Source organism: Phoxinus phoxinus (genome assembly GCF_949152265.1).
Source record: "Phoxinus phoxinus genome assembly, chromosome: 2".
NCBI lineage: Eukaryota > Metazoa > Chordata > Actinopteri > Cypriniformes > Leuciscidae > Phoxinus > Phoxinus phoxinus.
In genome coordinates this window covers 4,219,040-4,240,602 of record NC_136877.1, presented here as the reverse complement: position 1 = coordinate 4,240,602, position 21,563 = coordinate 4,219,040, and the positions used below count along the sequence as shown (strand labels likewise).

Here is a 21,563-nt window from a genome sequence, read left to right as displayed (position 1 = left end):
AAGATCTAAATGACAACATAAAGCGTGAACACTATCAGATACCAAATAGTGAAGAAATAATGAGTGAAATGACAGTTGCCAAGTACATCATAAAGCTTGATGCTTCGCAAGGATTTTGCCAAATACGTCTGGAAGAAGACAGTTCAAAGTACTGCATCTCAAAGAACCAAGATCAAAGAACCAATGATGATACCAGACTTACCAACATCAGCCTGGGAGAAAGTTGGAATGTATCTCCATCTGAAAGGTAATAATTATTTAGTGGTGATTTATTATTACTCAAACTATACTTAATTAGCCTTACTTTCTAACATGTCCACAAAATGTGTGATAACACATTCAAAGTGACATGGAATACCACCATACTGTCATGAGTGACAATGGTCCATGCTTCAGAAGCAAAGAGTGTCAAGATCTTTCAGTGCAATATGACTTCTAGCATGTAACCTCAAGTCCAGAATATGCTCAGTCAAATGGCAAGGCTGAGAAAGGTGTTCATATTCTCAAGCAACTTCTGAAGAAACCTGGGGAGAGTGAGTCTGATCCGTTCCTCGCTTTGCTCAACTACAGAACATCTCCATTGGAATGTGGTATGGCTCCAGCTGAAATGCTGATGATTTGAAAACTTCGTACTACATTGCCGTTTGGTCCACAGAAAAGAAGACGTGAAATTGAAGCAGAAGTTCAACCAACTGAAAGAAAAGCAGAAGTTCTACTATGACAGAGCTGCAAAATATTTTGCAACCATTGATGATGGATGATGTTGTGAGAATCAGAAATGATGAGAACTGGAGCAAGAAAGCTGTAGTCATCCAAGAGGTAGCTCCGAGATCTTTTCAGGTGAAAACAGATGATGGACAAATTCTCAGAAGAAACAGACGTGATTTGTTAAAGACTGAGAAAGAGTCACAAGTCTTGAATCAAAACAATCCTGAATCTGAGTCAACTGAATTGTCTGCAAAGGATGCATGTGACACCAGGGGCGGTTTCCTCATTAGGGAGATTGTGCGAAGCACCACCAAAGTGTGTGAAAGGGACGGATTTTTTCAATCCCATTCACATTAACCACAGAGTTACACTAACCGTCACTGTTGTTCTGCCTCTGGATATAGTCCAATAAGCGTCAAGTCTCGTTCTGTGGAGTACCGCCTCTTTTTGGGCGATTTCACTCTGGCCGAGAATCGCCCTGAGTGTTCCCATAGACTTCCATACAAAGATTTGTTTTTTCGAACTGCAATGCATTCTCTATGGGTTCCGGGAGGGCTCGCACTAATGTGCTTACGTCATCATACGTAACCTTAACTTGTGCAGCGATTGGTGGGAACAAATACACCTATATTACAGTTTTTCTCAAATGCTAAAACACAAAAGCCAATCCTCTAAACCAAATGACCAGTTGTCTAAACACATTTACTAAATCTATCCATCATTTTCCAATATCATAAACACATTTCACATGAAGACACAATTCACAAAACACAATCGTCCGTTCTCATAAATCTTAACATGGCGACAGTGGCTCAGTGGTTCATGTAGGTTGTCTACAAATCGGTAGGTTGGTGGTTCAATCCCCGGTTCCACCTGACCAAGTGTCGATGTGTCCATGAGCAACACACCGAACCCCAGCTGCTCCCGACGAGCTGGATGGCGCCTTGCATGGCTGACACCACCGTCGGTGTATGAATGGGTAAATGTGAGGCAATGTGTAAAGCACTATTGGGACTGTGAAAGTGCTATATAAATGCAGTCCATTTAACACATTTTTCCTTGCTAAAACACAAGTTGCAAAAGAACTCTGCTCATATTCTCAAATGAAAGCTCATGTGATGCAAAATGCTTGCCACAGTCAGCAATATTTGAACACAATGAACACACCTGGCGTCATTCATTTCACACAACGACTCAAAATTGAAGACACTTGTTGCTAATGCTGTGACCACATGTATAAAAGCAAGTTCAGAGTGCACAGTTTGCTGAAGATTCCAAACAAACACAATGGATGAAGGCAGAGTCAGGGGAAGAGGAATTTGAGTCAGAGGAGGGAGAAGAGCTGGCCATGGAAGAAGAGGAGCAGGCCAACAAGGAAGAGGAGAAGGAGGCCAACAAGGGAGAGGAGAAGGAGGCCAACAAGGGAGAGGAGAAGGAGGCCAACAAGGGAGAGGAGAAGGAGGCCAACAAGGGAGAGGAGAAGGAGGCCAACAAGGGAGAGGAGAAGGAGGCCAACAAGGGAGAGGAGAAGGAGGCCAACAAGGGAGAGGAGAAGGAGGCCAACAAGGGAGAGGAGAAGGCCAACAAGAGAGAGGAGGAGGCCAACAAGGGAGAGGAGAAGGCCAACAAGGGAGAGGAGCAGGCCAACAAGGGAGAGGAGAAGGCCAACAAGAGAAAGGAGGAGGCCAACAAGGGAGAGGAGAAGGCCAACAAGGGAGAGGAGGAGGATGCCAACAAGGGAGAGGAGGAGGATGCCAACAAGGGAGAGGAGGAGGATGCCAACAATGGAGAGGAGGAGGATGCCAACAAGGGAGAGGAGGAGGATGCCAACAAGGGAGAGGAGGAGGATGCCAACAAGGGAGAGGAGCAGGCCAACAAGGGAGGGGAGGAGGCCAACAAGGGAGAGGAGGAGGCCAACAAGGGAGAGGAGGAGGAGGCCAACAAGGGAGAGGAGGTGGAGGCCAACAAGGGAGAGGAGGAGGATGCCAACAAGGGAGAGGAGGAGGATGCCAACAAGGGAGAGGAGAAGGCTGCCAACAAGGGAGAGGAGAAGGCCAACAAGGGAGAGGAGAAGGCCAACAAGGGAGAGGAGAAGGTCCAGGAGGGAGAGCAAGACAACCTTGCACCATTATTACGGACGAGATGCGAGCAACAGTCATTGACTATGTCATTGTCCATGGCATGACAATGGCTGAAGCAGGACTAAGAGTCCATCCAAACCTGAGTAGGTTCACCGTCCACCATTATCAGGGCATTCAGACAACACAACAGGTATTGTACTCTATTGCTTTCTTTGTCACAATACAATTTTACAAGCCTGTGAAAGTAGTCTATTGGTTTCAAATCAGTTGTTACTGTATTGTAAAACATATCAATTAACAACATGTTTCTTTCTTTAGAGTTGAAAGAATGCCACATAGAGGTGGGAGGGTTGCCATATTTACAGTGGCACAAGAAACCCTCATTGTGGATATGGTTCGTGAGAACAACCTCATCAGACTCCGATCATTGCAGATAATGTCATCTTTGAGAGCATTGATGATGTCAGCTTGGCCACAATAGACCGAGTTCTCCGGCGCCAAAAGATGCTGATGAAACAGGTCTATAGGCCAACAAGGGGAGCGCAACCCTTTGAGCGCAACTCTGCGCGACACAAAGACCTACGTTACGAGCATATGCAAGTAAGTATACATCCATGTTCACAGTACAGTTAGTGGACATACTGTGTTGCTCAGTGGCCTATATTACTTCTGGACAATACTGTGCTACCTGATTGACTGTTGTTCTGAACACCTGTGCACTTTCACATTTTCACAGAGGATATTACAGTTGGACGCAATGGCCAGACCTCATGAGTACCTCATCCTGGATGAGGCTGGCTTCAACCTGCAGAAATGAAGGTAAAGAGGCCGTAACATCATTGGCCAAAGAGCCATCACTGAGGTTCCTGGCCAACAGGGTAATTGTACTCTTTTTGCGGCCATGGGTTTGGAGGGGCTTGTCCACCGGCGTGCTGTCCTTGGGTCTTACAACACCCAACATCTCCTCACCTTCCTAGAGGAGCTAAAAGACATCCTCCTGGACCGCCAACAACACCATCCTGGGCCCGCACATCACATTTATGTGATCATTTGGGACAATGTACGCTTCCACAGAACAAACCAAATCAGAGAGTGGTTCACCACCAACAGTAACCACTTTTTAAATGTCTGTCTGCCACCCTACTCCCCTTTCCTGAACCCTAGAGGAGTTCTTCTCATCGTGGAGATGGAAGGTTTATGACAGACAACCATACACTAGAGAAAACCTCTTAAGGGCAATGGAGCTGGCCTGTGTTGACATCCATCCTTGGAAGGCCTCCACTGGGATTCGCCATTCCAGGGCGTTTTTCCCGCGGTGCCTGACAAGAGACTGTTTCTGTTTCTGTTTGTTTTATTTATATAGCACTGTTAAAACACAACCCAGGTTGAACCAAAGTGCTTTACAGATTCCAATAAAGGATAAAAATAATGACATACCTAGACCAGTCAATACATAACATATAAAATATCACATCTACTCATTATAGGCTAACGACATCAGATGTGATTTACACAAATGCTTAAAAATCGAAAGCGATTTTGCAGACCTGATAGGCAACGGCAGCTCATTCCATTGTCTCGGCCCTGTTACCGCAAACGCCCGATCACCCTTATGAAGGCGTTTTGTTCTAGGTACTATCAGTAGTTCCTGATTCTCTGAGCGTAATGTTCTGGAGGGGGTATACACAGTTAAGAGATTCGCCAAATATGGTGGGGCCTGATTATTTAGCGATTTATATACAAACAGTAACATTTTGTATCTTATTCTGTACTGCACTGGAAGCCAATTTAAAGACTCCAGTGCAGGTGTGATCGACTCATATTTCTTTATTTTCATTAAAAGCCTCCCCGCCAATATAGAGACAATATAGCCTGCGATGTGGATGAGGTGATGTGGCCCGATGCAGCTCAGCGACATGATGCCGCACAGTGATTGTGGTTTGTGTGGTGTGAATAAAGTAAATATAAAAACTTCACACCCTGATTATGTTTTCAAGAGTACTGTTGTGTGCAATGTATTCTGGTTTTGCATTGAGTTGTGTTACAGTAGTGTACATGCAGAATTTACTATAGATTTATACTCTTCATATGAAACTCACAAATCTAAATGCCTAATCCTCTGCAGAGATCTAAGAAGATCAATTACTGTAAATTTTCTAAAAATATGCATTGGCAGTTATGAAACAAAGAACCTTCTCACAAATTGAGCACTGTTGTCAATTGTTTTGCTGTAGTATGTAATGACGTGTATAGTGTTTACCTTTTTGAAAGCTTCGAGCTGCTCTTTTGGTGTGAAAGTTTGAGTTTTGAAGTGAGAAGGTTTTGAAAAGGGTGTTGTGTTTAGACATTAGGAAACATGGAGGAAACGTTTGTGAAATGTGTTTTAGCATTTGAGAAAAACTAATACTCTTTAAGCTGTAGTGACACCCAATACATTTCTCAGTGCATAACTTACATTTCACGGACATATTCTCCATCTGTAAATGTTAGAAAATCAAGCAAATATTTCAATTTTTCTGTCAGGAGTGGATGGGCCATCTGAAAGCTAAACTTACATGTACATGAACAAGCGCCACCGTGTGCATGCGCGCCACACAGATGGAGCACAATAGAATAGGAGTGCTATAATTCTGACTGTAACGCTTTAGATTACAGCCCGGAAAGTACTGCGTAATTAAAACGAAATTACAGTGTAACTTTCGGTAATTACAGTGTACCTATAAAGTACGTACGTGTAAGTATATAGGGGAACAATGTAACGTTTTGGAATAAAGGGGCAATAACCAGGAAAAATATATATATATTTAGGCAAATTATTTATACTGTAAGTATTTTAGAACTAGGGGGTACTTATACTGTAATACAATCTTACTTTTGGGAGCAATTTAGCGAGTAGGCTACATACACTGCACCTTTTTGTAATAATAGTGTATACAAATACATAAAGGCTTTTTTCAAATTGCGGGGTAGCCTATATATCAGTGCATTTATAAAGTAGGGTAATTTGTTTTTATTGCAAAGGTGCACTGATTAAGTTGTTTCAAGGCAAGTAAAATATTGCATTTTTTTTTTTTAAATGCTGGGGAAATATACTCTTGTTTCATGTAGTTACAGGTGTGGTGGAAGTTTTATGATATTCATTGATCTTTAGTAAAATATAGATGATTCAAAGAATGTCATATGTGTGTCTCTCACTTGTAGTGAGAGAAGATTCTTTTTATGTACTTGGGAAGGCAGAAGGGAGAGACACTCCAGAGAACAGACGAACAAGGACCTCTGACCTAGATGTCAGAAGGCCATTTGGTGAAGGAGGGCTTAGTCTATGGAAAACTACTGGTAGGAAGGCTCTGCGGAGAAGGCCTTGAAACTTATAGATAAAAGCTGGTTCAGTCTGTCTGGGGGGGTGTCACTCTTCTGCACAGGGTAACAGCTGTGTATTAGACTGCTCCTATTCTTGCAAGAATAAATACTTTTAATTTATAATTTGACTCTGAGTCTCCCTTACGCAGTGATGTTTGTTTGATGAATTTTTGCCACAACACAGGATAAGTATGACATTGCGGGCCGTAAATTAAAGTGGTGCTTCTTACCCTCTTGTTTCATGTAGTTACAGGGTAAGTATGACATTGCGGGCTGTAATTTAAAGTGGTGCTTCTTACCCTTTTGTTTCATGTAGTTACAGGGTAAGTATGACATTGCGGGCCGTAAATTAAAGTGGTGCTTCTTACCCTCTTGTTTCATGTAGTTACAGGGTAAGTATGACATTGCGGGCTGTAATTTAAAGTGGTGCTTCTTACCCTTTTGTTTCATGTAGTTACAGGGTAAGTATGACATTGCGGGCTGTAATTTAAAGTGGTGCTTCTTACCCTTTTGTTTCATGTAGTTACAGTGTAAGTATGACATTGCGGGCCGTAAATTAAAGTGGTGCTTCTTACCCTTATTTGAAAAACAACTTATTTCAAAACGGATTTACAACACTTTGTTTCTCTTGCTTGGTTTCCTCCTCCTCTTGTTCCTCTTCTTCTTTTTCTTTCTTTCCACTGATAAATCTTAAGGAATCCCATGTCTCTTGCTATTCTGTGTGTTAAAAGAAAATACAGTACAGAAATGTCCTCACCATTTACTCATCTTTTACCCTCATGTCATCCGAGATATATATGAATTTCCTTCTTCAGATTAACACAAACAATTTTTTTTAGAAAAATATATAATCTCTGTGAATGCATAATGCAAGCTCATGTGTTCCTAAAAGTTGACATCAAACAGCACATACAGCAATAACTAAAGTAATCCACTAAAGTAAGTAAACTAAAGAACAGAGACGGCAGTTCTCGCGCGAGTTTCACATCTAACTCCCGCGAGAACGTAATGAACGCGTGAAGCTTCACCAAACACGAAGCCAAGCCGACTCTCATGCACTCGCTGGTGACAGTTGGTCGGTAGCGATAAGATGAGTAAATAATGAGAACATTTCTGGGTGTACTGTATTTTCTTTTAATACATAATACAGAATAGCAAAAGACTCATTCTTAAGGTTAGGCTAATCAGTGGAATGATAGAAAAAGAAGAAGAGGAACAAGAGGAGGAAGCCATGCAAGAGGAGGAGGAGGAAGTAGGAAGCCATGCAAAAACGTATACTTTCTGTCAGGACTTTAGTATTTGAAATGAAAAGTTGATTTAAAAAAAAGGAATAAAGAATAATAAGTGTAATATGTTGTAAATCTTTTTTGAAATAAGTTGTTTTTCAAATAAAGTTTTCCAAGTGATATCAGATTGTGTGTTTACATGTGTTTTTATTGTACTTACCCTGTAAATACATGAAACAAGAGGGTAAGAAGCACCACTTTAATTTACGGCCCGCAATGTCATACTTGTAACTACATGAAACAAGAGTATATTTCCCCAGCATTTAAAAAAAAAAGTTGCAATATTTTACTTGCCTTGAAACAACTTAATCAGTGCACCTTTGCAATAAAAACAAATTACCCTACTTTATAAATGCACTGATATATAGGCTACCCCGTAATTTTAAAAAAGCCTTTATGTATTTGTATACACTATTATTACAAAAAGGTGCAGTGTATGTAGCCTACTCGCTAAATTGCCCCCAAAAGTAAGATTGTATTATAGTATAAGTACCCCCTAGTTCTAAAATACTTACAGTATAAATAATTTGCCTAAATATATATATATTTTTCCTGGTTATTACCCCTTTATTCCAAAACGTTACATTGTTCCCCTATACTTACACGTACGTACTTTATAGGTACACTGTAATTACCGAAAGTTACACTGTAATTTCGTTTTAATTACGCAGTACTTTCCGGGCTGTAATCTAAAGCGTTACCGCATTATTTTGTTTTTAGATTGTAATGTTACAATGTTAGAATGTAATGTGATTTGGTTATTCACTATGTTTGTTTTCATAGCCTTCATATGAACATTGTTTGTTTACCGTATTGGTATTATACAACCGTACCTTATGGCACGCTTTAAATGCTGAATTTTCCATGTTAAGCAGTAATGATACATTATTATCACTGTTAAATGGTTATTTAACAATTAGCCTACATTCAGTCCTGCATTAAATTTGTTTGCGCAGTCCTGCATTAAATTTGTTTTATCATAAATGTAGGCTATTTGTGGACTAACATTTTTAAAAAATATATCATGGTGTGATTGTTCTTAAATTCTTGTTTATTTAAAGCCAAATAATTTAAGACCACACACAAGCATGAATATGTTGCTTTGGTACATGAGAAAAATATTTAACATTATTTTATGGAATAGAATAAGCAACCAATTTGATGTTAACAATATATATATATATATATATATATATTTACAAATATACATGGCCTACTGGCCAAATTACATTACAAAATAATGTAGCAATTAAAAAATATAGGCTATATATATTTTGATTGCAAAGTGTGCTTGTGCTGGTTTTGATATAATAATAGCCTACACTACTGTTCAAAAGTTTGGTATTAGTAGGGTACCAAGACTACATTTATCTAAAATGTGTGCAGCTAATCCCTAACATTTTCTCAAACATCTTAATGTTGTAAAAAAAAAAAAAAAAAAAAAAAAACATGCTTAAGGCTCTGAGAAAAAATAGACCTTTAACTATTTAAAAATATATATAGTTGTATGATTATTTTAATGATATGTATTTTTAAAGGGAAATATGTAATGATAATTTAGAGTGTTTTCACATCTGTAGTTCGGTTCATTTGGTCCGGACCAAGGGCCAAAAATTATACATTATTATACATCCTTTTTGTGTATATAAACTAAGCAAAGTATAATAGTTTGTAATTATTTTAAATAATTGTATGCATTTTAAAATATTAAAACCGATGATTTATCCCTGGTTATCCACAGTTTAGTCCACAAAGACTGCTGTTAATAATTAGGCTATACCATGTGAAAAGTTTTTTTATCAGTCCAAATTAAAATGACACTTTAACTCCTAAACAGGTCCATTACTGATATGTTGTAGTTTATTCATTTAAGATCCTAACACTAACGGTAACAGGAAGCCAGCTACAAATGACAAAGTAGTAACTACGTACCCAGTTATTGAGAGGCCAGCCAACACGAAAAGAAAGGTACTAACATTTTGAAGGAGTTTCATTATTCCTGTAGGATATTAGGTTTTGTGTCCTTATTCACTTGAAGAACTGAACGTCCCACAGAGAAAGCAAGCAAGAGAGTGATAATGAGAGAAGCGTGTTGCTGTTTACACTTGGCATTAAAGCTGCAGTAGGGAGTTTAGAAAATGTTGACATACAAAAGCCTGAAAATTTGAACAAGCACAACTTACAGGTCACTCCCCCTTGCTCTCTGATGCGCTACAGCCCTCCCTCCACAGCTCCTCCGTGAAGTAAGGCTAGTAAGCCTCCAGGCTAGTAAGCACTTACTTAGCAGAACCACCGATGACGGCGGATAAACAGTATACTGTTATGCACATTCACTGGTAGGGACGAAACATCAAGTTCAAGTCAACTTTATTGTCAATCAAACCATGCAACAGTACATTACGCAGCAGACTGAAATTGCATTTCTCCCATACTCCAATGTGCAATATTAAAACAAAACTTGACACATACTAAGTATAAACTAGATATACAGTTAACATAGGACACCACTAAACAAGTACAAAATAGATATTCAACAGATAGACATATCAACATAGCATATGGCCTACAGTGACAGTTACCAGACTATCACAGAGTTTCAAAATATAGTCAGGTTAATTTCACTGCAGTGCATAAAAGGTGCAGTATAGCAAAGTGCAAATAGCAGCATGGAAATACATTTTTGTAAACTTGTTTCATTCTTATGCAAGAGGATATTGGCATATGTACGAGTATTTTGCAACCATTGCAAAATACTGCCTTTCCCCACAGTCTCACAGGTCTTTGTGTGTGTGGGTTGTGGGGGGGAAGGGGAGGGGGGTGTTGTAATCCAGTTTTCATGAGTGAGTTGAGCAGTCTGATGGCTTGTGGGAAAAAGCTATCGCTGAGTCTGGTAGTCCTGCAACACATACTGCTGTAGCGCTTGCCAGATGGTAGAAGGGTGAACAGTTTATATGTGGGGTGGGTGGGATCTTTGATGATGTTGGTGACTCTTTTGTGGCAGTGGGATGGGTATATGTATTGGATGGGTGATTGGGCTGATCTGGTGATCTTCTCAGCTGACTCCACCAGCCTCTGTAGAGCTTTCCGGTCAGCAGCAGAGCAGCTACCATACCAGACTGAGAGACTGCTGGTGAGGAAGCTCTCAATGGCACCCCTGTAGAAAGTAGTGAGTGCCAGTGGGGGGAGGTTGGCTCTTCTCATCCTGCGTAGGAAGTGGAGGCGTTGCTGAGCTTTCTTGACAAGGGAGGTGATATTGGTAGACCATGATAGGTCATCAGTGATGTGCACCCCCAGGAACTTGATGCTTTTCACTGATTCCACAGCGCTGCCATTGATGGTGAGGGGTGTGTGTGGCCTGTGATTTTTCCTGAAGTCCACAGTTATTTCCTTTAACAATTTACATCTTAATGTAAATAAATCAGTGTCACACCAATTGATGAGTTGATGTACCTCATCTCTGTATGCCGAGTCGTCGTCGTTGCTGATGAGGCAACATCAACAATATGCTTTACATTGACTATGGCCTGGCCATACTTTGACTACAAACTTGGTCCTCAAATCATTAGGTATTTTGCAATAGATGTAATGTAACTTTTGATTTAGATTTAGTCATTTAGCAGACGCTTTTATCCAAAGGACTACAGCAAGCGAGTCAATACAAATACAAAGTTCAGGCATTGCTCAGAGTAGCATAAGCCAAACAAGGGAGAATTTAAGTTTTTATTTTATTAATTTTTTTATGTCAAGTGCTCACGGAAGAGATGAGTTTTCAGTTGTCTTTTGAATGTGGTTAGGGATTCTGCATTCCGGATGAGGGTAGGGAGATCATTCCACCAGCAAGGAACCGTGAATGAGAATGTTCTGGAGAGTGATTTTGTGGCTCTCTGTGATGGTACCACGAGTCGTCGCTCATTGACCGATCGCAGGCTTCTGGTAGGGATGTAGACTCGTAGGAGCGAGTGAAAGTAGGAGGGAGCTGAGCCTGTGGTTGACGTGGGCCCTTTTGGGCTCGTTGAACTTTATAACGTTGCACTCTTTCTATACGTTATAAATAGCTAGTAAAATAATATAACAGTAACTAACGTTACAGTATGTAAGTAATTATTCTAGCGATATGTAATGCTAGATAAGGTTTGCTAGTACATTATTTCAGCAACATGACAAGCCAGTGAATTAGCAGGTTTTGCAGCTTGACACCGAGTCAATGGGCTCCGACGAGGAATTCACCCACACAGTGTGTAGTTCTTATAAAATGAAACAAATCAAGCAGGGATACTTGTCAAGCAGAAATGTGGCTAACTCTGCATCGGTTTTTTATCCTTTCAGGACACATGTTAGCTCCCTCCACCTCTGAAAAGCCGCTCCGATGTTTACCTTCGTTTTATTTCGGCTCTGTCTAATTCTTTCTTTTTCGCTTGTCTATCGTCATCGGTCTTTTTACGTTTACCCGTCTTTGTTGTATGAGCAGGTGCCACTCGAGAAATTGGCAGTTTTGGTTGTTTGTCCGCCATTAGCACAGCTGCGGCACACCAGCAATCTTCATTTTGAACGACGGTACGCGCTGTGCAAGAGAGGGGTGTGATCAGCGCGTACACGAGCTTGATTGACAGTGCTAAGACATTCCTCCTGGCTCTGATTGGTTGTTTCTGGCGGGAGCGGTGCATTTCTGCAAATGGCAATAGGACCACTGGGAGGAGCCAGAGGAGCTTGATTTATTCACAGATTATCTGTCTCATATTCTACTGTCAGGACATAATGACAGTTTTAACAAATATGTAAAAAAAATAATTTAATAACTGCACGCTATTAATCATTAGTCAAGCATCAGTAAACAGTTAATTTGTCATTTATAAAGCATTAATAGACATTAATAAGCAGTTTATAAAGCCAGTTATAAATGCTTTGTTCTTGATTTTAAAGCATATCTATAATGTGTTTATTAATTGTATTTTCATGCTTTATTAATGATCAATTTATAATTTCTAAATGAAGTATAGCATTATTTACAAACCAGTTACATTATTTACCATTATTTACAAACTAGGTATTTGTCATTGATTAATAAGCTCACTTAGAAAGTGTAAGTAAATGTAGTAAATGCAGGGCGTTATAAAGCATTTAGTAGTTGTCAGTTAACTATTTTTGTGAGCTCATCTAAAGTGAGGACTAGTCATGCCTTGTGAAGCATTTATAAAGGAGATTTAAAGGCTCATTGATTTTCTAAACAGAAAAAGGAAACAAACACAGTGATACAGAACATAAACATATTTAACAGCCTTTAAATCTCCTTTATAAATGCTTTACAAGGCATAACTAGTCCTCACTTTAGATGAGCTCACAAAAATAGTTAACTGACCACTACTAAATGCTTTATAACTCCCTGCATTTACTACATTTACTTACACTTTCTAAGTGAGCTTATTAATCAATGACAAATACCTAGTTTGTAAATAATGGTAAATAATGTAACTGGATTGTAAATAATGCTATACTTCATTTAGAAATTATAAATTGATCATTAATAAAGCATGAAAATACAATTAATAAACACATTATAGATATGCTTTAAAATCAAGAACAAAGCATTTATAACTGGATTTATAAACTGCTTATTAATGTCTATTAATGCTTTATAAATGATGAATTAACTGTTTAGTGATGCTTAACTAATGATTAATAGCATGCAGTTATTATAAAGTGTTACCAAATATTTTTTCAGAAGTTACCTACTGAAGCTTTAATTAAGCAGATCGGATCATTAGCCAATCAGGACACCGCGCGTTTACATTTGTTCATATAAGTAGCCTCTGTATCTGGATAAACGATCGGATTTCTGTTTCCTGCATAATATTTAAATTAGGTCTGTAGCACGACACCAATAAGAGTAAAGATTATCCAAATTAAGCAATGTCCCAATTGCTTTCACTCACTCACTTTACTTTCCTGTGCAATCTCCAGTCTTAGATCAAATTATGTTTTTTGAATGAAGGAATATTTCCAGAGTTGATCATACAAAAATAACTGGGTTGATGTTAAACAAGTCACATAATTGATCATCAGGGTTTAAGGTTATAGCATGCAATGACTAATGTATATTAACAGAAATGGGAGATTAATAAACACGCTGAAACAATAAAAACATTCAACATTTAAAACATCAACAACAACAAACTTTATTTATAAAGCACTTTTAACACAATGCAAATTGATCCAAAGTACTGTACATAGTGCATAACAGGACTACACTAGAACAACAATTACAAGTTTCCGAAAGCTAAAGAATAAAAATATGTTTTCAGAGTAGATTTAAAAATGTCCAATGAAGGAGCAGACCTCACATGATAAGGCAGAGCATTCCAAAGCTTGGGTCCAGCCACAGAAAAGGCCCGATCACCCTTTAATTTGTAGCGACTTCGTGACACATTTAAAAGCAAGTGATTTGAAGATCTAAGTGCCCTAGCAGGACAGTATGGCACAATAAGATCACAAATATATCTTGGTGCACAGCCAGACAATGCCTTATAAACAAACATAAGGATCTTAAAATCAACTCGAAACTTAATAGGAAGCCAGTGAAGGGATGCCAAAACAGGAGAAATATGATCCCTCTTCCTAGTCCCAGTTAAAAGTCTTGCAGCTGCATTTTGTAAACGAGATAGTGAAGACTGAGGAAGACCACAATAAAGAGAGTTGCAATAGTCTAATTGTGATGTTACAAATGCATGAATTGCAACTTCGAAGTCTTTGCTTGAAAGAATGTTCTTCAACTTTGCAATCGATCTTAAATGGAAAAAGCTTCCTCTAATAACAGCACTAATTTGTTTATCAAAAAATAGTGAAGAGTCAAAGATCACTCCCAGGTTTTTGATTTGTTTGCGCACATTTGTTGAGAGAGGACCTAACTGGCCTTTCAGAGCAGGAGAGGAATCTGCCGGACAACCTAAAATTAAAGCTGCAAAAAATCATTTAGCTGCAAAAAATTATTTGTCATCCATCTCTTGATATCATCTACACAGTCCAATTACACATCACATGAAGCGGTGGTGTCAAGCCGTTCTCCTTTTACTTTGTTGTTTGATCAATATTAAGTGTACAGAAGGCATTAGGTTTATTACGCACTGTCACTTTAAGAGTGTGCAGATCCAATTGCACTGATGCACGGTACGTTCTGTAAAGACATAACCGACTGTGTTTACGTGAATACTCTCCAAAACGGACATTTAGACATAATGTTGTGTGTATTTGTCCATTCAGACGCGAAAGAGAACTCGATTCAGTCCTTACGCGCAGCGCGCTGTGTCTATGAGCGGGGCTGCACGCTTCGGGTCGTGTGTGTGTGTTCGCACAGAAAAACATACCGAATAAAGCTGTCTTTCACGTCGTCACTCTTATTCAGATCTATCCATATGTCTGCTCTTCTCTTTCTCCCAGACGTTTACATTTTTTAACTATTTGAGACATGCATGAAGCGCATGCCGACTCGGTAGATCAGCACGTTACAATTCAAATGTGCGCATCTTCCACAAACGCAAATTTCTGACTGGATCACTTCCCCAATCGTCCCTCCCTTACATTTTCGTCTAGTTTTTATTCGTCATAGTGGTCGTCATTTAAAACAAGGTTTTTATTTAGTTATAGTCTCGTTTTCATCTGTGAAAAAATTAAATTAACACTGCCTAGGTTGCATTTTGGCAACAGTACGCAAAGGCGCGTAGTAACACATGTGGCATTACGCATTCCTGATTTTTGTCGCGCATGCGTACCAGTTATGTGCACCCCTGACAATAGGGCTCATTTACATCTCATTTACATAAGCCATACCCCCTGTAAAGCTGTAAAGCACAGGGGGGAGCAAAAAGGTCAGGAAAATGTGCCATCAAAGAACAAAAATAAGTTTGCAAACAGGCAATATATAAATAAATGTCTCTTAGCATCTACCGATAAAACTGTATAGGCAACTCTATTGATATCAGATAGAGCCGACTAGAGCGCTGGATAATAAGTAGCCACGCTGTAGAGCTGGGCGATATGGACCAAAAGTCATATCCCGATATATTTAGGCTGAATATCGATATATGATATATATCCCGATATTTCCGCAAAGTGAGAGCAAATGTTCAGTCAAAGTCAAAGCCAAAAATGGACTTGACTGTATAAATTATACATTGATTCTTATTAAAGTTACTATTAAAGTTCTCAGTCAAGAGCAGTGTGTGATGTCCTCTGTGTTTTGTTGTTTTATTAACATTAAATGGATAGTTCTCCCCACATTTTTAATTGTCATCATTTACTCTCTCAAGTTGTTTTAAACCTGAATAAGTTTCTTTCTTCTGTTGAAGTTATTTTGAAGAATGTGGGTAACCAAACAGTTGATGGACCAGTGACTTCTATATTTATTTCCTATGGAAGTCAATGGGGACCAGCAACTGTCTGGTTACCCACATTCTTCAAAATATCTTCTTTTGTGTTCAGCACAATAAATAAATTAATACAGGTTTGGAACAACATTAGAGTGAGTAAAGAATGACAAAATGTTTTTTTTGGGGGTGAACAATCCCTTTAAGGACAAGCGGCATCGTGTTTACTATTAGGGCTACTGTCTCTTTAAGACCTGAAAGCAACGCGTCTAATATGTACGCATATGATCGGTTTGCTTTCAGTTTAGACATAACCAACTTTCTTTATGTAAACCTTGAGTGTATTTGACAGTATTAGCTCAAAAAGACTCGAAAGATAACTTAGTCCAGTATCCAGGCGCTGTTAGACAGGCTTTTAGTGCATGTGCGCGTCGGGTGTTTGCGCTCAGATTAGGGATGTTAACCGATGACCGTTTGACCGATGGTTGACCGTATCAACGTTAACCGATCAAAGTTGTTGGTAGTCGGTAAAAAAAAAAAAAAGTGATCTCTAAATTAGTCTATTATAGACAGTGGACTAAACGCTACTACAGTTAGCCGTCACATTCCAAGATCTTTTTGTGTGAAGTGAACAAATCCCTCTCACTCAATTTTTCATAACTCGCCCGTTTGTACTTAATAAACCAATAAAAACATTCGGCGCGAGGTCACAGCGTTTGGGTTCGCGCGCTCACAAGGTTTGCGAAAAGTAAAGGCTACAGGCCAACAGGATAGAGCCAGGGCAGACGACAGGAGGAAGCGTGCAGAGAAGAGTAGTGTGTGGGACCATTTCACCAAAAGGAATGACACAGATGTAAGTTGCAACTTGTGTGATACAGTGCTTAAATATGGAAATACATTACATCTACATTTCAGTGGTAACAGATAAGGTGATGATGATCATCATCTTTCTTTATTATTGTTAGCACTACCTTAAACTAAAGCGGCGTCTCTTCGGTTCGGAGCTGTCATTTTCTTAAATGAGGCGCGGCAATGTTTCAAATGAGCTTCTAACGCTAGACAAACGCCTTTATTTTCAACGCGATCACCTTGTACCCAAACCATTTAGAAACTAAGGAGCCATTTGTCCGCCGATTACATACAAGCTCCTCGGCGCCGCGTTTGCAGGACTCATGTTTCACGCTGTAGGGGATTTTGAAAAAGTGACGTGAGTGGAAGGGCGGCGCCGGCGCCGTGTGTGTGTGTGTGTGTGTGTGAGCGGGAGGCAGAGCGGTGGAGAGATGCGACAGAGTTGCGAAATTGCAGGCGCGGCTCGAAATGGCTGTTATTTCAAATAGCGTAGCATATTTTAAACTAATCGGTTAACCGGTTTCAACCGGCTAATGAGGCTCGGTGGTCGGTCAAGAATTTTTTTAGTTTTCGCCATCCCTAGCTCAGATAAGCGCATGTTAGAACAGCGCATCAGCGATATGGTCTAATGCCATATCCCATTTAAAACAAAAGAAACAAAAGCCGGCTTATCCAGTATGGAAATACACACAGACAATGACACGCCCCTACTGCGAGCTAGAATCTCAGAACAACAAGCCGATTTCAACCTTAAAATGTAGCCTACTGTTTTAAATATACCAATACTTCTATCTAAAACATTGAGAGGCTTCTTCGTGATCTCAAACAGATTGTGCAAAAAAGCGAAAATCACCAATTTTGAAAAAAAACGCTTCTTTCTCATTTTGCTCGAAAGTTGTGCTGCCGACTTGTGTCCCTACTTTCCGTGATCGGTCACATATATCTATGGTTTGACCCATTTGAGATGTGGCCAAAATCAGAATTTAAAATGGACTGAATAATAAACTCTACGAACTTGACGAGCGATGCCGCGCTGACGGACCATAGACTGTAAAAAAAGAGTGACTGACGTGTAACGCTCTGCACATAATCACGGTCACACACACTCTCAGAGTAATATTGTAAGTTACTGCATAATACATTTTCAACTAGCAGAATAGCTGTAGGCTACAGAATCATGATTCACAGTCTCACTTGTAGCTATGTCTTGTCTTTTAACTATTATAATATTTTGAAGGGCAAAAACAGGACCTTTTAAATGGCATTCTGATTTTAATCATCAACTGTCACTTTAACGCGAGACCCTGTGGAGTCACAGACTTGGTACTGTGGGTAGCACATAGCATTAGCCTGAGCTAACTCCATAATGTCGCGCTAGGTGGGCGTGGTTTCAGATAGCCCGGCTCCTCAGCTCCGCCTTTTTGCCCATATTCTGTTATCCGGGAGTGACGAGTGGTGACGTGAGGCCAAGATGGCGATGGCCGGCTCCGCCCACTTTAGGCTTCAAAAATGCTATTCAGAAACCTACGGGTGACGTCACGGACACTACTACCATATTTTTTTACAGTCTATGGTGAATGCAGACACGATGGCTGGATTGCGTTTACATTACACTGAGATCCGATCACAATGCGTCCTCGACTACCTCCGAAACTGGACACGTTGATCGGATAACATTGCGATCAGAAGCGCGTTTACACTTGTCTTTTCAATGTGTATGTGGACAACATCCAGATACAGGTCGCATGTTAATGCCAAGTTTAAACGCAGACTAGTGGTTCTCAATGGGGGCGTTTAGAGAACAGTTGGAAGCAAGATTTTTGAAAGGGGGGCGTTCACGAGTTTAAATATAACGCAAATTTTTGTTCATTTACTTTTATTCATTTTAAGCATTTATCAATTTATTTGCAATAAACACTTTAAGTGGGCCATTTGTTTCCAACAGAACTCTTTTAACTTACTAACTGCATGCCTTGTGGTAAGAGAGGTATTGCTCTGTGCAACAGGAATTTGTTCACAGTCTGCAGAGCTACACACTTTGTTCCATGCACCAGTTTCAACAGACCACAATTAGTATTTTCAAACACAAATGCTGAGTGCGCTCAGAGTGGCGCCCACAATTTCACTGATTTTGCAAGGTGAGTTAGCAGGTGTACATTAAATGTCATAGATGCCTCGCCATACAGCAACTGAAACCTTGCAACAAACTCGAAAAAACACATGTTATCTGCTTTGTTGATGTATTGGAAGATAATGTTCTCATTCAGAAGTAGAAATACTGCTGATACCAGGGCGTTTCTGGAACTGGTTAAGTTGTCATTAGATGGCCTAAATGTGAACATAGGTCATGTGAAAACAGGAAGTGGTGGTGGAGGGGTGTTTTATAGTGATGATAAGGCCTGTCTGTTTTTTCCTTTCCGTTTCTTTTCTGTTTTTTTTTCTGGCCTTGAGTGCGAATGTCCTCCTAGATATTTCTTTGGCTTTCCGCTGACTACTGGTCGTTGATTTGAAATGACTTTGAGCCCTTTGCAGTCGACACTGAGAACGGTTTTGTTTGTTTTTATAAAGCAGTTTGTTGGAGAAATAATTACTCTTGAAAGACCACCTCATCTGTCAAAAATGGTGATGGTTTCAGCATGGAAGTTCACTGACTTTAAGGATCCGTATGGTCACAGAATAATCTAAATGTATAGGTCCTCTAACTAGCCCATGGCAATCCCATACTTGTGATATCGCAGGGCCTTTCTGGAACTGGTTAAGGTGTCATTAGATGGCCTAAATATGAACATGGGTCATGTGATAAATAACAGGAAGTTGTGGTGGAGGGATCTCACAATCTGCAGAGCTACACACTCTGTTCCATGCACCAGTTTCAACAGACCACCATTGCATTTTCAAACACAAATGCTGAGTGCGCCCAGAGTGGCGCCCACAATTTCACTGATTTTGCAAGGTGAGTTAGCAGGTGTACATTAAATGTCATAGATACCTCGTCATACAGCAACTGAAACCTTGCCACAAACTCAAAAAGCAGGTTATCTCTGCTTTGTTGATTGTAGTGGTAAAAACAAGTTTCCTATTTTTAATCCTTGTTTTTGTCCACTGTGGGAGATGTTGATGCTATAAGTTCTGACGCGTGACAAGGACCCTGAATAGGTCAGAGAGGCGTGTTGATGTTCCAAACAAAGAACTGAAGTTTATTAAATAAAAAATAAAGATGCATTGTAACATAAAATAAAACAAAACAAACAACTTTCAGGCCGCTTGCAGGTTTGTTGCACCATGCCACCCTAGCTCCATGTGCACGGTCAAAAGTCTGTATGCTCTCGCACCAGCTAAAGTACTAATTGTTGGTGATTTAAATATACACATAGATAATGAAAAATATGCATTGGGATTGGCATTTAAACAAAAATTTCAGCATTTAACAAATTCACAGCAGTCTCTGTATTAATTTTGTGAAAGCAATCTGCCAACATAGCATCTGCTGTCTGCAACTTAGCTATATCGTTAGATATGCCTGTCACGAACACACACAGGAAAAGGTAGATCCAATAGCAGTAATTTATTATGGGGAATCCATACTCACATCAGTCCAGGCAAAGGTCAAAATCCAATCCGACAGTACAAAGCAACAAACAGGAACTCGACAAACAACAAGTGTGGTGACATATAGCAAGGACTCCGTGACATGAACTGAGACAGACAGGGTACTTATACACAGACACTAACAAGGAACAGCTGGGAACAATGAAGACAGGGAACAGCTGTGTGAAATGAACATTGATGGGTAACAGACAAAGGATTATGGGAAATGTAGTATAATGTGGCAATCTGCCATTAATCGAAAAGAAGAAGAAGAAGAAGAAGTATAATGTGGATGACACCGTGGGGAAGAGGACCTCTAGTGGACACCAGGAATACCCAAACCAGACACTGTGACAATGCCTACGTCCAATTCATCAACTTCTGGTTCTTCCAGTTCACCATCCAACTGTTCTAAGGAATTAATTACATTGGCCACCCATTCTCTCCTCTTTTCTAGCCTTTCTTCCTTACTTGACTTAGTTTCAGCTATTATCTCATCATTAAAGAACGGCATCAGTAAAGAATGCGCAAAATCTTGAGGCGGTGACAAATGAATCAACTTTTGAGCCTGTGCTCTAGTAACAACGCCACACCACGCAGTTTCCTGCACCAAATCCGCTAATATGGGCATGTCTGTACCTAGCAAAACTGGATAAGGTAAGGTTGTAGTGATTCCTAATTTCATCAGGTAAGACTGCTCATTAATCTCAATGTATACCTCAGCCGTAGGCAACTCTGATTTATCTCCATGGACACAACATACTGTAACTGTTCCCTCAGTCCAGAAATCTCTTGGAACATATTGTGCCTGCACCAAAGTTCGTGCACAACCGGTGTCTGGGCTGCACCTTCTGTGGTTGCTGGTGGTTCAGTAGCCTGGCGCGCACTTTCCCCTGTAGTTCCACTTGCTGCTTACTGTCCATCCTCAGCATCCATGGCTATCTTGATTTCTAATGCAGTGAATTTTGAATTTAAGTCTGAAATTAAAGATAAAGAGGGAAGATATATTTTAGTTAAAGGCAAATTAGATAATAAAGAAGTAACGTTACTTAATGCAGGCCTATATGCTCCACCAGGAGACACTAAATCTCTTTTTAAGAAACTATTTGATTTAATAGCTACAGAATCCTATGGAACCCTGAAATTTGATGGGGATCTAAATGTGCAACTTCAGCCTGGACTGGATACAACTAATCCTTCCAAAAAGAAAAACTCAAATACTAAAATGGTTCAAAGAATGCTTAAAGAACTGGGTTTGATGGATATATGGAGAGAATTACACCCAAGGGAGAATAAAATTTACATTATATTCTGCAAGCCATTATATGTACTCA

At 39.7% G+C, this 21,563-nt stretch overlaps 1 protein-coding gene across 3 annotated transcripts in view; it reads right to left on the bottom strand.

Annotated features, from left to right (window-relative positions):
* Positions 1-9,609, bottom strand: part of LOC306991045 (globoside alpha-1,3-N-acetylgalactosaminyltransferase 1-like) — a 46,338-nt gene extending 36,729 nt beyond the window's left edge. For 2 of the 3 annotated variants that reach the window (XM_079598482.1, XM_079598486.1), the window contains exon 1: positions 9,368-9,585. In XM_079598482.1, coding sequence (XP_079454608.1) covers positions 9,368-9,429 — 62 coding nt within the window. In that variant the 5' untranslated portion in view covers positions 9,430-9,585. Of the gene's footprint in view, positions 1-9,367 lie in introns of all 3 variants that reach the window. The other variant, XM_079598484.1, reaches the window with a different exon arrangement.
* Between the last annotated feature and the right edge of the window lie 11,954 nt (positions 9,610-21,563).